Below are 19,039 nucleotides of genomic sequence, written 5' to 3' on the forward strand. Positions count from 1 at the left end.
TCTTCATCCACTGGAAAAAGTCTAGCATAAAGAAGCTCCTGCAGTGTCTCTAAGTTCAACTTCCATCAAAATAAGTTTTACTAAGTGAACTTAAGGGGGGACACTGGTCTTTCAAGATGTAAAATCATGAAAAAAATCAGTTTTTTAAAACAGCATTTCTGTAACATACAGGCATTGCCGCAAGTACTGACCAAGTTTCTTACACCTTGGATTGATATTTCGGCCACAGCATCAATTTAACCGCAAAAACAGGCTAAATTCTAAATGAAAAAAAAAAAGCACATAAATGGAGCTCTTGATGCTACGAGGCTGTTGAATGATGTATGCTGCAGCAGTACTCATGCAAGTTATATCCCTGGTGGCTACTAATCATCTAACAAAAAAATTTTAATATTTTGTGTTGGATGAGGTTCAAAATCGGCATAATTTGTTTTTCTGCATTTTCTCAAAACCTCAGTTTTTGACTCTATGCAACCTTTTGGGAGTGGTCTTTCAGTAATCAAAGCACCTAGAATTGTAATTCTTGTTGCACTACTGAGCTACATGAGTATTGCCCACAGGGGTAGCAGCAGATTTTTATATTTCAGTTTCAATGTTTTTTTAATTGTCCGTGCATTAAACAACTAACTAGCCACATCTTGAACAGAAAGCTTTGATATGCTGTATAATTCTTAATAGTTTGCACATCAAAAAAAGTATTCCTACCCCTGTGAAGCTTATGTTTCCTAGTATCCGGCTATGTGCCTAAAGCAAGATTTCGATGAGTAGTTCTTGCTCCATTGTTCGCGGAAACAATGCCAATTAATTTTAATTAACTTTGGAACTAATGGACATATTTGAAAAACAATTGCATATATGGAATCAGCAAAGAAAACTAAACAAGACTGTGCAGTTTCATTAAATTCGGTAAAGGGAATCTTGACGATTTTTAAGAACCCACTTCCCCCCTTAAGATTCATATAGTTTTTTGAAAATCATGTTAAAACATTAGGCTTGCCCACCAAAAAAAAAAGTATGGGAGTTATAAAGTCTCTGTTCATCAGAGTAAGAGACAGGGGACAGAGGCGAGGTGACCCACCCGAACAATTCGTAGATGACAAGCAGTCCTTCTTCATCACTGGTGATAAGATAATCATCACAGATGATCATATCCGAAATGGCCCTCGCCACTTCCTTCCTCAGCAGATACTTCCCATTGATCGTGTATAGATGGAGCACGTAACCAGATTTCTGAAAGAACAGGTGGGAAATACGAACGTCATAGCATCAAAAATATTGTAGCGTAGGACGTGCGAAGACGTATTACTAGCAGTAAAAATTACTTTTCAGCTGTGTCTTCTGAGCAGTAAAACAAGCATGCAAAGAAGGCCCCAAATGAATCATTTCAATGAAAAATGTACCAAGGTGCAGAAAGAGAACACCATCTTCAATATGCTACTAACGAGAGTGCCTATGTGATGCTACTTTCATGGCCAATCCTCCGAATCCTCTATGCAATAACAGCCATACTTACAAAGTAAAAGAGGCATTAACTTTTTTTTTAATAGTACGGGAGCTTACTTATAAAAAGTGCACTTCAAAATAATTTTGTGCCACATTAAAACTTGGTAAACTGGAACTTCCAGAAGCAAGGTGCTGATACATTTAAAGGGGTACTGACACGAATATTTTCAGTTGTTGTTTGTTTGCGTCAAATGAAAAGTCAAGCCCTCAAGAGCCTAGAAAAGGTAGTGCTAAGCGCGAGTGCGACCTGAAAAAGTAATTACAGTATGTTTTTAAAAGCTAGTTTCGGTTCCTACTGTACCCTGACGTCACAACACGGTATGAGCTTCTCGTCACGTGCTCGCACAATATATAGTGACGTTTCCACGGCCGCTCCGCACCGTGGCTCCGTTGGTGACGCACAAGCGGCCATTTTGGAAGTTTTGGTACCTAACGTCATCACAACTAGCCAGACTGCTGCGTGAAGTCGCCAAAAATTTGTACTGTAGCCTGACGTCAAGCCAGTGTCGATGTCAGTAGGTGCTTCATAAAAAAATTGACTTTAATATCAAATTAAAATATCTTATCAGTATTTGCTGAGCTTCACACTCGCTCAGAGCCGTCTCTGCATACAGGAGATTTGTATGGCTGAGTAAACTCGCCTTCCAAAAAAGGTGTCAGTACCCCTTTAATGGTTCCGAATAGGCTTGTGCGATAGCAAATTTTAGGTTCGAAGCGAATTCGAAGCGAATAGTGATTTTGGTCGAATAATTTCGAATCGAATTCGAATAGTATGTGTCGCGTATGATAAAGAAAAATGACCGTATTTGTCATGACCCAACCAACCGGCACAATGTTTTAAAATTGTAACAAGGCATGTGCAAATGTCATTCTTTTTGGTTCAAAGGAAGTGGAAGCAACCTTGAATAGTAGCAGGATTTGGCTTTCAGTAGAATGCAGGTGATAACCTGTAAAATATGTGACATTTTAAAATTTACTATACTTGGAGCATATAAGCTGTTATAACAAGCTTTTAAACTTAAAAAATGATGAATCGATGTGAGGGTAATCTGTTCATTTAACCTTAAAAGGAGGCTTCGCGGCAGTGCGGATTCTTCCTGGAAAGGTGCATTCACGGCATAGCATTCCTCCACTGCAGTGAAACCACCTTTACAGGGGGGTTACGTGCGGATTAATATACACCTATTCGTTCATTTCGAATACTTCGAAATTTCCAATAATTTAAATTCGAATCGAAGCGAATTCGAATACTGTAATATTCGTTTGAATATTCGAAGAGCTCGAATATTCGCACAAGCCTAGTTCCGAATACACTTCAATGCAGTGTAATACTATATACTGAATGAAATACACGTAACCTTTCACAACAAGGGACATGAAATATTTGCTGAGTAGGCAATATTTATTCTGAAAATCATCAGCACTTTCACGTCAGAAGATGCCATTACAAAAGCCTTGTCCACCTTGTTTACATATGTGCAAAAGCATAATAGAGTTTAACTTCTTCAGTTCCTTGAACCACAATCTCAACACACAGGCTCCTAATCTCCTTCATATCTCAATAAAGACAAGCCTTGAAAACCATTGCTGTGCTAACTCCATACATAAACACTGACCAGGAGTGCCTGAGGATCCGGGCAGCTGTGAACGCAGATGAATCCTAAGTGTGAAACTGACAGCAGCGCCACCTGCTCGGGCATGTCACCAGGAAGCCGTAGGGTGTGCAAGAAGTGGCCCTCACGTACACTGTGAACGTTCACGGTGCCATCCTACAAGGATCACAACGACACACTTGATCAGAAAAAAAGGAAACCTGACGATGGTCAGACATGCATACATTATAAGCAAGAGAGCCCAATGCACTGCTTAATCTGCTAAATTACAGTGAAGTGGTCACGCAGTTTCATTCTCCGCATTTCATATAGTATGTGTACTTGGCTTTTGCCCAGTCCTCCCTTCTTCATCTTATATAGTTAAACATCAAAATAAAAGATCGATTTAATGCACGGGCTATAGTATTTTTTTAATAATTTTTCGTATTTGCATGAGTTGTAGTGTTTGAAAGCACTTAGGTTGGGGTGTGACCATGTTTTGGTTACCTGATGGAAAGTGTGCCACAGCACAAGTCTATTTATTGTTCAGTGAGAAGCTTTAAAGGTGAACAAAAAGGAAGTTAAGCCGCTCGGCAACACTGCTTTACACGAAAGCCAACATAAGAGGCATGATTTTGTAAGCAGTGAGAACACAACTCTACAGGTCAAACGAAGATGCCGCGATAGTGCGCAAGTGTTGTATGACTTGAACCAACACAATGAGTCGTGCCTACACAGCCTTGCAATGAATGCCTCAAAAGTGTCACACTCCTGTTAGCAGAACAGCACAACAGATTACCTGTAGCGTTTGCAGGTTGTTCTGTATGGGTGCACATCTCGATAATGTATCACCAAAGGCCTTCCCTAATTCCTCACGCACCTCTGCATTCACTAGATCACCTTATATAATCATATTATCGATTACTTATCTTTCGACTCCCCCTCAAGTTGTGCTTGCGGTCATGCTCATTCTGTACAAGTACCGAGACAGCTTTCTCAAGTGCTATAAATGGCATAGCTGTACAAGCACAGGCAAGGCAATAGCAATGAATTCAACGCCTAGTTCAGCAATAGGTACTGTAGTACAGCTGTGTCACATGGAGGAAAGACGGTGCTTGTTTAGTATGTCTTTACTGACTTATTGGGGGACTGGCAGAGTAGGAAACATGCCAAAGCAACATCTTGGCATTGACAGGTACAGCTGCAGGAGCTCCACATTCCTTTTGAGTATCTGGAGTCATTGAACATGAACTTAAAAATGCACATACGCAATATCAAGTAAAAATGCATTATAAATTTATTACTAATAATACTAGAAATTGAACCCACAAACTTGTTCAGGTTCAGCCGTAGAGCAGTATTGCCCTAAGCATGTAAGGAAACAAACAAAAAAAAAAGACGACAACAGGAGTCTATTATGTCCACCTGTTAAGCTGGAGATGATGCCTAACACCATTTCCTATTAACTTACTTTTGATCCAGAGAGAGCCATGTCGAGTTCTGTGATTACTGCAACGCAAGTCACCTCGCTGTCATGTCCACACAGAATCTGAAATGGCTTGTTGGGAAGGAAACTCCCAGATCCCTGCACAACAAAATGAGAACATGCCTATATTTGAACACAGCACAATGAACTCGATATTTACCAGATGAACAGCCTCACTGAGATGCCACTGTGAGAATGACTCAAAGGTTCAAGAGTGTTCAATTTAATGATGAAAACAACTAACAAGATGTATCGTTACACGGATGCACCTTTAGTTCTTTCACGTGTTATGGCCACAACCTCTCACAGCAAACTTCCTTTAATATGAACATGAAGGTTACCCTGCTGTTTTAGCAAATACATAGTCTCATCCAAACCGCACTGTAGTAAACCTGTAAGAAATGGCTGCTTGGATGCCACATCATGTATTTCAAGGAAACAGCACGAAACAAGATTTCTAGCTCACCAATTGGTTTAGCTCCCAGATGATGCATGTTGTGTCACGAGAGCCAGTCATGAGGTACATTCCACAGGTGTCTGTAGCGAGGCTTGTGACCACATCTACATACGAGGAGGACAATGAAATGTGAGGCAGAGTACTATGTTACTCTAACAGAATTGTTTTTAGAAAATGTACCTATATTGTTTATAGGCAGGATTTAGCCCAAACTAAGCAAATAAAGACCAGACACAGATTACTTTTTTTTTCATTCAAGCTCCTCAAGATTTTTGTCTTGATTTATTCATGTCCGAGCCAAGTATCAGCCAAAACAAAGGTAACATAAACAACCAACCAAGTTGCAGCTAACTTGTGTTGATTGAAACACGTTGGCACCACAGGTACTTGACAGAAATATGCTATGTATACAGGAAGTCAAATCAAATGACAATCACCATAACCATATGGGAGTGAAGACACACACAGAAAAACCTAAAAGCTCCAAATTCAGATAAACATGCACACAAAATGGGAAATTATAAACGACACAGTTTTGACACTTAGCAGTTGTCAAATGCCTTGCTGTTATGCATGACTGACTATGTTAACGCAACACTGTTAAAGAACTCGTTTCGCAGAAATTCTGGTGTCGTCGGTGGCAGCATCCTTGGTTGTGAGCGAAAAATCAGCGTTGTCTGTGAGCGAAAATTCGAGGTAGATGCAAACGAAGAAATCATAAAAGATCTTTTCGGAACTAGTGGGACCAGGGATTCAAACCAGAGACCTCTTGCTCCGGGGCGCAACGCATTTAGTCGCTCGGCCACCATGCATGCATCCTTTAGAATGCGAACGGCGAGCTATTTATGTACACCATATAGTGTTGGCAATACGCCCATCTCGGAGGTCCTTCAGTGGCTTGACTATGCACCCGCAAGATGGCTCAAAGGGCCCATGGCCACGCTTTTAAAAACTATCGCCTCGCCATGTGGCCGTGTTTTGTTGCACCACATGCATGGATATTGGACCCGGGGGGCGTCCGCAATTTAGCTTTCCTTGCGGAACGGTTTAGGTTTCCACTGAGAAGTGAAGACAGGCTAGCGATTGGGAAGGCGATACAAACACGGTACGATTATGCTATCGCATTTTACTCTTGAAAGCGAAGCTCAAGTGCCCTGCAAGTTTTGCTGACAAAAAAAAATTAAGCTAAAAATATTCTTGCGAGCCAGACTCTGATGTAGCATACTGCAAGTGTCGTGTCTTTAATTATTTCTTCTTCATTTTTCTGAGCCGCTTTTTAGTGTGGGAAGCTGTGTGTTTAACTGCCCCTTTGCCTGAGGAAGCAAGAGGCCTCGGAAGCAAAGCATGTTGCGTCAGCTAAGCCATCCCAAAACGCAACAGAAACATAGCAGGCCTACATTACAGGAGAGCTACATTACAGATTGCAAGACAGCATTGTTGCAAGTTATAGTGGGTGCTGCTATTACCAACCTTTGTGCAGAATCACGTGTGCCACCTGCTTCGAACGCAACAGGCTGTAGGCCCGTACACTGTTGTCCCAATGGCCTCCAGAAACGAGGAACTTGCCATCCGAGCTTAGCACAAACAGGCGGCTGTGCACCTTGGCCCCTGGCTGGAATACTCCCGCCAACTTCTTGGCACTTCTGAAATTAAAAGATCACTATATTATCAAAAAGGCAATATGTACCATATTAATTAATTAACACTGACATAACAAGCACCACGTGGACACTTCTGCATGGCAAACGTAACTGCTACATTCCATTGGCACTGTATAAGCCATACATCGTTGAGTACCTAAGTACTCAACGATACCTAAGTACTCAACGATACAGAAAAAACTTCGAGAAAGGTCTGCAAGTTTGTAGACAATGCAACTAACTCACAATACTGCAGGTAGTGTTAAATAAGTGTGTAGGTAACCAAGTACTAGCAGAACTAGTGCATAATCACAAGTGACCACTAAATAGGCCAAGTGATGAATGATATTTCTGCCAACATGGCAAAGACTGAAGACAATGGTGCCAAACCATTGCAGTATGTTTGTCCAGGGACTGAATAGTGCAACAATTTTGTTCCCATGCTGTTCATTCTTGCATGTTAGTCGGGGGTCAGAGCGGCACTCATGTTATTAACAGACCAGCTAATCGTGAATGATGAACTTCTCAAGAGAAATAGAATGGAACTGAAGGAATCCTTATACATTATTGTTGTGTTTGCCATGTTGAACAAAAAATAACTAGGCCAGTTAAGAACTTTTGTGAAATCTATCTTTACCAGCCCAGCAAAAGAGAGATGGACAATAGACGGACGAGTGTGAAGACAAACCTTGGTTGTTTACATTCACAGCAACAATCGTATCAATTGGCAAGAAAGTCTACCAGAAGGCAAAGGCAGCCAAGCATACAGCACAAAAGATATTTGAAACAACAATAAAGGCATTGGTGCATCTCACAATATCACTGGGGTTATTTTTCAGTTGTGTATTTAGTTCCACTGCTAAAATGAAACAGTAAAAAAAAAAAAGTGGTTCACCTACAAGGTTTTTAAATGCTGCCTCATTTGCACACAATATTCATAATAATAATAATAACAATAATATCTGGGGTCTCACATGCCAAAACCACGATATGATTGTGAGGCACGCTGCAGTGGAGGGCTCTGGAAATTTTTGACCATCTGGTGTTCTTCAACTAGCACTGACATCGTGCACACAAGATTGACTAACACTGCAGGCACTTTTAACTTTAACCAGGAATCACCCTTGGTTTCTATTTGCAGGGATACTACTGCACTAAATCACACAGGCTGAGCTAACCACTCATAAACGTAAAAACTATGCAGTACTCATTTCAATGCTGCATATTTGCAGTAATGGACAGTATCTATCTCGTATGTAAAGGCATATATTTAGTTGTAGACGTAACCACACTTTGCTAACAAACGATTCAATAAGTTTTGTCTGCAGTTAAGTGTGTTAACTAAATAATGTCCTCTTCGAGTTACAAGGAAAAACAGTTCTGACAACAATATGCGAAAGCATTTCGCTTTAATAAAAAAAAATCTTGGAGAGAAGGTTGTTGATCTTACTTGGGGTTTTGTATGTTCGGATCCCGTTCAAAGGTGAAATAGTTGGGATAAGACCGGGTTCTGTCGTAGGGCAGCCAGCCATGCACCCCAAGTGAGCCATCATAACCTACGGTGACCAAAGTATCCATGAGGCCATGTTGCATAAAGGAACGTGCTGGCGACCGAGGGATATTCACGTGCACGACTGGACAGCTCAGCGGAGCCTGCAGCGAAAACAGAAATTTAAAATATGAACAGATTAGGCAACACTTTGTGACGAGACACTGGTCCAAAAAGGTCTGAACAGATTAGCCAACACTTTGCGATGAGACACTGCTCCAAAAAGGTCTTGGCAGTGGAACCGATCGTTCTCAATGAGTACTGATCATGGCGTGTTATATTCTACCAAATAAGTAAGAAAGCCAGTAAGTTGGCTTGTCAGCAACCAACAACAAAATATGTGCATGTGCACAGTTTTTCACGTGTTCTCAGCAGACAGTTTTGTTCCATGTACTTCCAGCACACGAGGTGTGCACATATATGTGAACAGACCTCAGATCTAGTAATGCCATTCAATTTTGAACAATGAGCAAAATGCTTACATCCACTACATAGGCCTTGAGGTTTTGCAGGAAGAGGAAGAGGTTTGGGGGCTTTGTGTCGGACTTGGTCATTCGTAGCATGGCTCCCTCATAAGAGAGCCTTCTTGGGTGAGGTTCCTGAAAGAGAGTAGACATTTTTTTCAAGCTGCGCACTCCAACAGTCATCACAAAAAAGTATTGTTATCACTCCTTGAATAATGTGTTCACTTGATGTGCAGCACACTGCATGACTAAAGTTGAGCCCCTTTATAAGAGACACGCACCAGGGCGCAGTTCTTGTCCCTTATATGAGGTGTCTCTTATAAGCATGGTATTACATTCTCATTTCCTGATCAATCCCTCTTTTGATGTGGGCACAATGATGTCTCTTATACTGCATTGCCCGTTATATCTCTAGTGTCTCTTATGAAGGGGTTAAACAATATTATCCTCATTCTCAGCCTATTTTTATGTCCGCTGCAGATGAACGCTTCTCCCAATGATCTCCAACTCGTCCTGTCCTGTCCTACATCCCTTGTCCTGCCCTGCAGCTCTCGGCTTCTTCCCCACCCCTCCCCTACCTTGGTATGGTTTCTACTTAGTCCTGGTAGTACTATAGATAAATGATAAGTGGCTTTCAAGACAGTCTTTTAAAACTTCACTTCAATACTAATGTACCACCCCATAATCTCCACACCATCCTGTATATGTAATCTACACTTGATTGTCCAAAGTGCTCCATTTGTGTTCCTAATAAAACCTGCATTGTAATGCATGAAGTAATCATGTACACCTGCTACTTCACGAATAGTACTATGTAGTACTAGGTTCTGAACGTTGTGTCACATTAATTGCTGAGAAAGGTTGGACATATTTTGACACTATTTAATTCATATTGCATACTTAGTTGTATTCTATGCCATTTCAGAAATTACTAGGGGTGTGCGAATATTCGAAATTTCGAATATTTTTCGAATAGTGTTTGCTATTCGATTCGATTCGCACTGGAATTTTACTATTCGAACTATTCGAACTTCCCAAAAACAAATACAGTCAACACCCGATTGAAAGTGACCCCTTCAAATTTTCAATATGCTTCACCACATTACACACTCGTATCGTGGCAAAGCTGTCTTTCAAGCTTCGTTACGGTCGAACTTTGCCAAAAGGCAACGTCCGATTAAAAGTGGTCCCTAGATTTTTAATGTGCTTCACCTCATCACACCCCGGTATTGCGGCAAAGCTGCCTTTCAAGCTCCGTTACGGTCGAACTTTGCCAAGAAGCAGTCAACGTCCGATTGGAAGTGGTCCCTAGATTTTCAATATGCTTCACCTCATCACACCCCGGTATTGCGGCAAAGCTGCCATTCAAGCTCCGTTACGGTCGCAAATGCATTAACTCGAGAAAACGTTGGTTCCAACATGGAGAAGAAAAATGTGGCAGAGGTGGGGGCTCAATTAATGCTGTTTCGGACCTAAAATTTGGGCAGGAAATGCGAAAAATCGGAAGCCGAAGCTATTTAGCATCCAAAATTTCAGATGTTCTTATAATATAGACGTCTAGGAGGCAGATTTGGAACTTGTCCGCCTCATCAGTTGGGCTTCCACAGAAGTTCCACAGAAAGAGGAGGAGAGGCTGAGGAAACGGCACCTTTGCCTATCACGTGTAAAGTGTTATCGGCAACACTTTGGTTGCACCAAACCATGTACATAAATACAATTCGGCCTCTACATTGTCTCATTATTGATAAGACAACTATGAAACACCACCCCGCCAGTGCTTCATCAACCTAGCGAAAAGAAACACTTTCATGTTGCTATCTCATAAGAATATGCCTAGGAATCCTCTCTTAACTTTTTTTTTCTGCAATTTCGCTTCGAAGTATTCGAAAAATATTCAATTCGATTCGCACTCACACTTCAATATTCGAATTCGCTTCGCACCCAAAATTTTGCTATTCGCACAGCTCTAGAAATTACTATTCACACACACCTAATCTATTATTCCGTAAATAGACAGTTAGCGGTTATAGCTCACAATTATTATCTGTGCAGGATTAACATCCAGTTCACCGCCCTTCCCTCAGCAGGGTCTATTCTCGACACTGGCCTTCCAAAACATAATGTAACAGTGAAGACTAGGCCAATTTTTCAATATTGCCTGGGAAGAAATAGATGCATTTTTTCCCATAAATTATCTTCAGGAGGAGATTTACGCATGAGCACAATTGAAAAGCTGAAGCATAACCTTATGGCTATGCTTTGGCTATTCATCAAAGCATACCAAGATGGTTGTCACAACTCTATTCTAAACTTATAAAACTGAGTTTATTCTAGAGCTTTTGTAAGCAAACAAAAAAAATGAGAAGAAAAAACAATCATGATTAAAAAAAATTCCAGTCAGTAATATGCTACAGTGAAACGCTATGTGTATCTGTACTGCCAAACTAATAATTAACTTCTGAACCATTTCTCCTGATACTTGTTTAGTGTAACAATAAGCACCACACACAAATTCTGTGAGCAGACCTTTAGGAGCTGACAAGGTGTCTGGCCAAAGTTGTTGATGATTCCTTCAGTAGCCTCACGCTGGACAGGGTCTTTGATTGCATCAAGGTCCACAGCCCCTGACAAGCAAAGAGGTGGCACTTAAGTTAAAGAGCACGTTAAAAAAAAAACAATTGCTTTAAAGAAATTCCAGAGGCAGGCTCACTAACCTTCGTAGGAGACATAGTAAAAGACATTCAGAGCTTCAACAGCTGCCGGGCCTTTCTGCTTGTAGCCAAAGATGAGGTCAATCCAGTCATGCAAGTGTAGGGACACATACTCCGATTCCTAATGGAAAGAAAGTAGGATGCAAGCTAGGTTATAAGAAAGGCAGGTGAAACACTTTCAGGAGTGACAGGCTGGTTGCAAAAGGGTGTTCATGAATGCGCACAGAAAACTCAAGAAGCAGTCATGTTGAAATGTCTTTCAGCAATGCAGAGTTGTCAGAAACGCTTTCAAGCGAAACACTGTTCCCATCTTATGCCCATCTTGCAGGCAATATGACTTCAAGTGTGTTGGAGGATGCATTGCCTAAAGTTTCGGAGATGCAAGAGACAACGCAAAGAATTTGCTCAACCCTGTCCCCGCAGTTCATCCCGCCAGCATCGTTTCAGTGATTTTTCGAGATCATGGAGTGAGAGTGGTTAATGTATGCGGGTGCATGTGTAATTCCATTCCGGTAAGCTTAACTAGTAAGCTAACCAGCCTACTAGTAGCTAGTAAACTGTGAACCTTATTTTGTGCATTTGTCTAAAACATTGTTATCGCTACCAAAGCTCCACATTTTGAATGAAATTGCAGCTTTTTTTTTCATCTCCTTTATAACTGACACATCTTCAAATGCATTCTGTTAGCCTGCCTATGAAGCAGCCACGTAAACAGCAGCTCTCGCTACAAATGATGCAACTGTGTACATCAGAGCACAAAGGTGTCCCAAGCAACAAAACCCGAGTCTACCAGGTTTTGCCAATGAAGGCAATACTGCATAAGCTGTCATTGGTAAAAGAGTAAACTCAGTTGCTCGGCATCAAAATGGATGAATTGCTCACATTGCAGTGTACTTTGAATCCATCGCAAACCATCCCTATACTAGTTGTATAGAAAGGTGATGTAATTAATTTACTGTCACTTGCTGCAGCTAAAGTGGCTTTGTACTACATTATTGAATTAAAGCTTCATTTTAAAAAAAATTTCTGCAAACAAATTCACGGCACAAACTCTCACCAATGCTTTCCTGTGCTTGTAAATGAAGTCCTCGGGAGATGTTGCCCAAGCAGGAAGCCTGACATCATCAACCTGTTCTTTTGTTCCTTGGAGTCGCCCTAAATCAAATGCTGCAGAAACAGACAAGAAACAATGCATACATTTAAGCAATATGCCAACAACAATTTTTGAAGGCAGTCTGTTCCACCCACTGTCTGTAATGGGGTAAGGTAACAACAATAATTGTTGATCACATGCAACTTGAATACTAGAAGTGTGCCTCAGCTAAGCTATAACCTGAAGAGAAACGCAGACTGGAAGAAGGTAAAGTACAGACTGGAAGTGGAAATAGGTAGTGAAATGAAGACCAACAGTGTATATACCTAGAAGTCACATGATGGACCGGAAGTGGTATAACAGAAGTTACGCATGACAAGTCGCGTAACTGAAGTGGGAAGTGATATCAAAGGGAGGCGCGACGTAAATGCAACATCGCCTTCATTCTATCACAGTCGAATTACTGAGTGAGTAGTAAACAAATTTTAACATTACAGTTGCATGAGCACCTACAGGTTACCTTCATCATCACTTGGCATAAGATGAACACATGCTAGAAAACAAGTGCTGATAGCTCACTCAATAAGGAAAAGTAAGCTGCATACCCGTATAGTGTGAACATTTCCCAAGTCGCTGTTGTGCTGCTGTTCTTTTTTTCTTAAATATTTGACATAATACATACTCAATATGTACTTACATTATGCTAATTCCATACACATATTACCAAGTCCTAAACCAGAGCATGCAAATTGCGATGTCAGATAAAATAGTGCGTAATTGCACATCTCGGAGACGCATAGAACACGTAAGAGGCTTCAGACAAAAGGCCACAAGGACCAACGCAAAAACAATATAGTAACTTGCTTTGGCAAGTAATTAATCACTTGTGTCAGAACATACCATTCATGTTGGTCAAGAATTCTGGTAGGTAGAAGAACTCGGGAATGAGTTCCTTGACGTCATTCGGACTTTCCATGAGCATTTTCCATGTGCCTTCCACAGAGTGGAATTGACGGTCTGCCACGTCGAACCTGACCAAGAAATTAAATACAAGTATGTAATTTCTTATTTTAAAAAACACTCTGCACGCTGTTTAATAGTTATAACCTTTTTTAAAAATCTGTCCACCACTACATATTCTGCTACTAAAGCTTCACTACACATTCATCTCCCTACCTATGTAAATGCCCTCCAAAGCAATTCTTGGGATGACAGAGGCAAATGTCAGAACAGGCATTTGGTACATCAAGAGAAAGATTCATGGTGTAAGACTGAAATGAATTGCAAAATTGTGCGCTCATAACCACATTTTTAGAAGAAATTTTCCTACGTAACATTTCAACTAGCAAGCTAAAATCACAGTGAATGTCTGCGAATCAGGGTAAACAGGAATAGAACTTTTGAATAGTTACAGAAATAGTTACAAACCTTGTTGTTCACAAGTGAAACCGAACTAAATAATCTTTTTATATCATAAAGTTTAGCTTGTTTTGCCACCAAATGAAGGGTCTGTTAGTTTGCTGATTAAGGAGGAACAACACTAAAATTTTTAATTCATGCATGTAGTGCATTCAGAGGTCAAGAAGCCACTTGTAAGTGGTAACTGGAAAACTGCAAGTGGTGTGGCACAAGTGCAGTTAGCTTATGACAAAATCTTGGATTCGAAGTTGTTCACGTGAAAGAGGTGCGTTTCTGGCATCTTATAAGTACAATGTCATTGTCTAGAGGCACAGAAAGGACCAAGACACATGTTTGAACTTCATTGCAGGTAGCAGTCGCTTTTTCCTGCTGGTAATCTTAGTGTTCTAATAGTATGGTAAATACTATAATGTCCTGAATTGTTAAGATGTTGTAAGCTTGTATTTGTATACATTCGTAAGTTTGTACTTGCTTACATCTTGCATTGAAAGAAATTGTACTGCAGACATTTATCATATGACATAATGACAGTAGGCTTTCATCTTAAGTTTAAGCTGCTATAAGAACTGCAATACTAACCAAGAACTTTTTAAGGGCTTCTGTTAGTTTATGCACAGGCATATGACAAGTTTGTATTTACAACATTGCTCCCTGTATAGTTAAAGAGTTCAAACATAAAGATACAAAAAAAAATCAAAAGTTGGATAACTTTATACAAACTGTTCCTAGTAACCATAACTATTCCTGAACCACTCCCCTCTGTAATGCGGCAATGGCCTTGAGGCAGCACTAAATAAATAAGTAAGTAAGTAAATAAATAAATAAATCTGTAAGGTCTTCACCTGCCACTCTGCAACTCAATGTGGAGGGAAGTGAATGGCTCCAGGCGCACTAGATAATGAAGGACGCCTGCTGAGTTGGAGTAGTGGGTACCGTAGTGAAACTTCTCCACTGTGCCAGTGATGTCCACAAAGCTGTCGTACCTGCAAGGGATGCAGCATGAGCGCACAGCTATAGCCCGGGCTGTATGTTCAACACGGGAACCTTGATGAATACTAACTTCACACTAAATAGTGAGTCTTTCCACACAAAATCATTAACTTTAAATTCAAACCTACAATAAACAGCACTGGCCTGGCTCAGAATGCTGATTGTATAGTCGGCACGGCCCCTCAGTCCTGAACAAACACACACATAATTAAATTGCCCGCAAAAAAAAAGACATAGAAGAATTATGTAGTGCAATAGGTTGAGCCATGCTGCCCCTTGCACTAGAACCAATAATTCCTGAGCCCCTCTTCAATTTCTTGACTATTAAAGAACAGAACACGGTTATGAAATTTTGCACTCCCACTTAGAATCTTCATTCAAAATTAGATATCTGATGTGGCGAACATTTTTTCAACCTCTTAACTGCTGTCATAGTAAATTGCAGCTCGTGCCACAATTCTACATTGCTTTTAACAATGTGCAAAGTGGCCTCATTATACAGTAGAACCGCGCTGTTACGTTCCTCACTGCTGCGTTTTCCCGGCTGTTACGTCGTTTTCCGCCGGTCCCGGCATAGCTCCCATAGGATACAATGTATTGGGAACCCCGCTGTTACGTCGTAACTGTCGGACCGTTCCCGTATGATACGTCGCGAAGTGCGCCCGGAGCCGACCGAGTGACTACCAAAGAGAGCGGCCATGGTGCATTTTCACGCAGCTTGGCCTCGTTTGACCGTAATATTAGCCGCATGAGAGGCGCAAGCAACAGAATCTTTCAATTGATGCAAACAAAAGCATGGCCTTCGAGATTCAAATTGCAAAGATGGCGTCTATGACGTAACTGCTCGCGAAAGCAAGGCCTTCGAGATTGGCATTTACTATTGACAAAAGATAGCCTCTGAGATTTGCATTGCACAAACATGGCGTGTATGACGTAATTGCTTGCGAAAGCAAGGCCTTCGAGATTGGCATTCACTTCTGCCATCACGTTGGCGTAGACTCATCATCATCGTTATTTGTCGGAGAACGGGAGGAGTTCGAGCTGGTTGGAGCTCGCATGGTCGTGCGTGCGGTTCGCGGTCGGACTCGCCGCGCCGGTCGTGATTGCGTGTGCTTAGTTCTTTCATGCCTACAGCTGTTGGTGTTAAAAAAAATTACATACATTGATTACATTTCTGTGGATAAGGCCGTCCTAAGCTCCGCGTTTCTATCCATCGACTAGATCGCGGCTGAGCGCGCCAATTTTCGTGCTGCTCGTAAGAATTGAAATAAAATTCTGTACCACTAAATATTTTGCCGTTTTTCCTGTTTTTCGGCTCTTACGTTTCCCGTCTCTTACGTTTATTTCCTACGGTCCCTTCAAAAACGTATCAGCGGGGTTCTACTGTATTAAGTGCTGATAAATCTTCTGTTAACTCACTTGGCCTTAACCTCCTCAATGTTCTTCGGGTTGACGATGCCGATTGGACGTGACAGGTCTCGGTAAATAGAAGGGCTGTCAAAGTCAAGCTTGGGAGAAGTGTAGTCTGCCAGGACCCAGGGAAACTGAAATTAAATAATGAAACATTCAGAAACACCAGGCCTGTAACACCAGTGACACCAACACTTGCCACAAAGTTAGCTAGTGCGACTAGTTTCAACTCAACATAGTATGCTGAAATTACTGGACGTTTAGTGCATTTGTCAAGGAGGAAGCGCATGCATAATGCCTTGGATAACACTGTTCATTGGGCTTGTGCGAATATAACTTTTTTAGATTGAAGCAAAAGTCAAATTAAATGGTAATTAGCATAGGATAATTTCAAAGCAAGTTCAAACGTAGAAGGATTTAATAGTAATAAGCAGTTCAAGCTATAAGCAGTAAAATGTGCTATGGTTTAAAGTATGCCACACTTAGCCCACATTAGCCATTATAACATGCTTTTAAGCTTTAAAAATAAGTTAGTTGGTGTGCACATAATATTGCGCACTTAACCTTAAAGTGTGGCTTTGCGACAGTGTGGAATTCTTCTGAACAGGCGGTTTCACGGCATATGGGCCCGACACTGCAGTGAAACCACCCTTTCAAGAGGGTTACAAGCGCTGTAATAGTACTTCTGTTTGTTCTTTTCGAACACTTCGAAATTTCAGAAATTTTAAGTCGTGTCAAAGCGAATGTAAATTAGAGCTGTGCACGGGCCGTATTTCCGAGCCCGAGCCCGGCCCGGGCCCGCTGACTTTGTCGAAGGCCCGCCCGAGCCCGACGGCAAAGGGCTGCGAGCCCGCCCGGCCCCGCCCGACGTACGAAAACACAATCCCGGGCCCGGCCCGGCCCGGCCCGGCCCGGCTTTTTGAAGGTTCGCTGCGAAAACAAAACATCGTTTTCTGGTAATTTGGCATGCAACAAATATTTTATTTGCAGTGCATACCTGCGACAGCACGGCTCTTTTGCTATACAAGTAGACGGCCTCATGCCAGCAACAATAAGGTTCACTCGTCAAAGCCGTCACGTGTATGGGGTATGCCCATGCAAGCGTCAGCTTGCACAAAGGCGATCTACGTCGGCGCGCTCGTCGCTGTCGCGTGCATTTTCACTCATATGGGATTTGACCTTAAATCTAACGCGAACAGTCACGTGGCGCCGTCACTAGCTGAGGTGGTGTTACTTCTCTGTTTGTCGGAGTGCAACAGAGGCAGTGCTTTACCTGCTCCCCTTTTGTTTAAAGTAGCGAATGGAAAGGAAAAGCGGTAAAGGGCGGTCGCGGAAAAGGCGCTGTATGCGTGCTGGAAAACAATTCCCGCTCATTCTCTATATTTCGGGCTTGAGTTGGGCTTTGCGCCGGGCCCGAGCCCGGCCCGATAAAACTCCAAGTAGCGCGAGCCCGGCCCGGGCCCGAGGTGAAAATACGTCGGCCCGCCCGAGCCCGGCCCACGGGCCGGGTCGGGCTCGGGCTTTCGGGCTACCCGAAGCCCGTGCACACCTCTAATGTAAATACTGTAATATCCGTTTGAATGTTCGAAGCGCTGGAATATTTGCACATGCCTACTCTTTAATCTCACATCTCTCTGCCACAGTAGTTTCCTCACATTTTCTACGGGTGGTGCCATCTCTGCCTACAATACTACGAGCTTATGCCCTGCGCCTGCTGCCACCACCGAACAGTACTTATACGTCTCCCCACCGCAGAACATGTGGGCACGTCCCATTCTGTTTCATGATACACTGTCAGTTAAGCTAGTCAGCATGTGCAATTCAACCTATGCTTGACCATTGAGGGCCTCTGTACAGAACGCAGATGTGGGTTTGGACTACGTATGAACACTGCGGGTAGGCCATTTGAAATGTGCTTGCTCAACTTACAACAGGGTACTGGCTGAGGTCATTGTAGGTTCGTCCTGCAATGGTGTTGAGATGCATGAGGTACTCAAAGTTGGAGATTTCCCGGTTCACCCAGCGCTGGGTGAGCCCAGATGCACGGAGCAACTCAGCTGGAGAGCGCGTCCCAGATGAGTACAGCAGGTTGGGAGGATGCAGGGCCACCACACGGCCAAATATCTTGTTTCGTATCTGCAAAGTCATCAACATGGAGCATAAGGGAGTTGCCAAACAGTTAGTTAGAAGAAACTTGGAATACTTGGTATTCTACTTCTACCTCCTACAAAATTTATTAAGCTTATTTTTCAGGCTAGTGATGTCTAATATCCAAATACCAAACATATCAATGTTCTAGGCTTCAAGCTAGAGATCAGCATTGGTTATCAAACGAGTTTTGAGATAAAACCCTCTCATTCTTCAGCCATATAAAACAATCATACACAAACAAAAAGGAAGCTAGCACAGTGTTAATCCAAGTCACTGAGCACAGTGTTAATCCAAGTCACTGCACACCATATTCATGTCTCTGCATTTGGAAATATGAAACACATGCAGTGCAATGGAGAACATACAACACTTCAATAGTTGCACTCCAGTTTATTCTATCTGGCCTTCTACAAAAAAAAAAAAAATCTTGCCACAATGTCATGCCCACCGGAGAGAAAGAAACTTTAAGGAAGTTTTATTACATATCACACATACATAGTATTCAATATGTAAATGCTACAAATACTGTGTGAGTATTGCGAGTACCATAGTACTCGTTGTGTAATGAACTAAT

At 41.9% G+C, this 19,039-nt stretch overlaps 1 protein-coding gene across 2 annotated transcripts in view; it reads right to left on the reverse strand.

Moving 5' to 3' along the window:
- The window catches only part of LOC119387160 (neurobeachin-like protein 1), a 120,086-nt gene that overhangs the window by 14,310 nt on the left and 86,737 nt on the right, over positions 1-19,039 (reverse strand). For both annotated transcript variants that reach the window (XM_049413389.1, XM_037654469.2), the window contains exons 45-51: positions 18,244-18,450; positions 16,324-16,448; positions 14,757-14,897; positions 13,396-13,526; positions 12,460-12,569; positions 11,406-11,523; positions 11,218-11,315 (exon numbers count right to left, since the gene is read on the reverse strand). In XM_049413389.1, coding sequence (XP_049269346.1) covers positions 11,218-11,315; positions 11,406-11,523; positions 12,460-12,569; positions 13,396-13,526; positions 14,757-14,897; positions 16,324-16,448; positions 18,244-18,450 — 930 coding nt within the window. The remainder of the gene's footprint in view (positions 1-11,217; positions 11,316-11,405; positions 11,524-12,459; positions 12,570-13,395; positions 13,527-14,756; positions 14,898-16,323; positions 16,449-18,243; positions 18,451-19,039) is intronic.

This window comes from Rhipicephalus sanguineus, chromosome 3 (genome assembly GCF_013339695.2).
Source record: "Rhipicephalus sanguineus isolate Rsan-2018 chromosome 3, BIME_Rsan_1.4, whole genome shotgun sequence".
Lineage (NCBI taxonomy): Eukaryota > Metazoa > Arthropoda > Arachnida > Ixodida > Ixodidae > Rhipicephalus > Rhipicephalus sanguineus.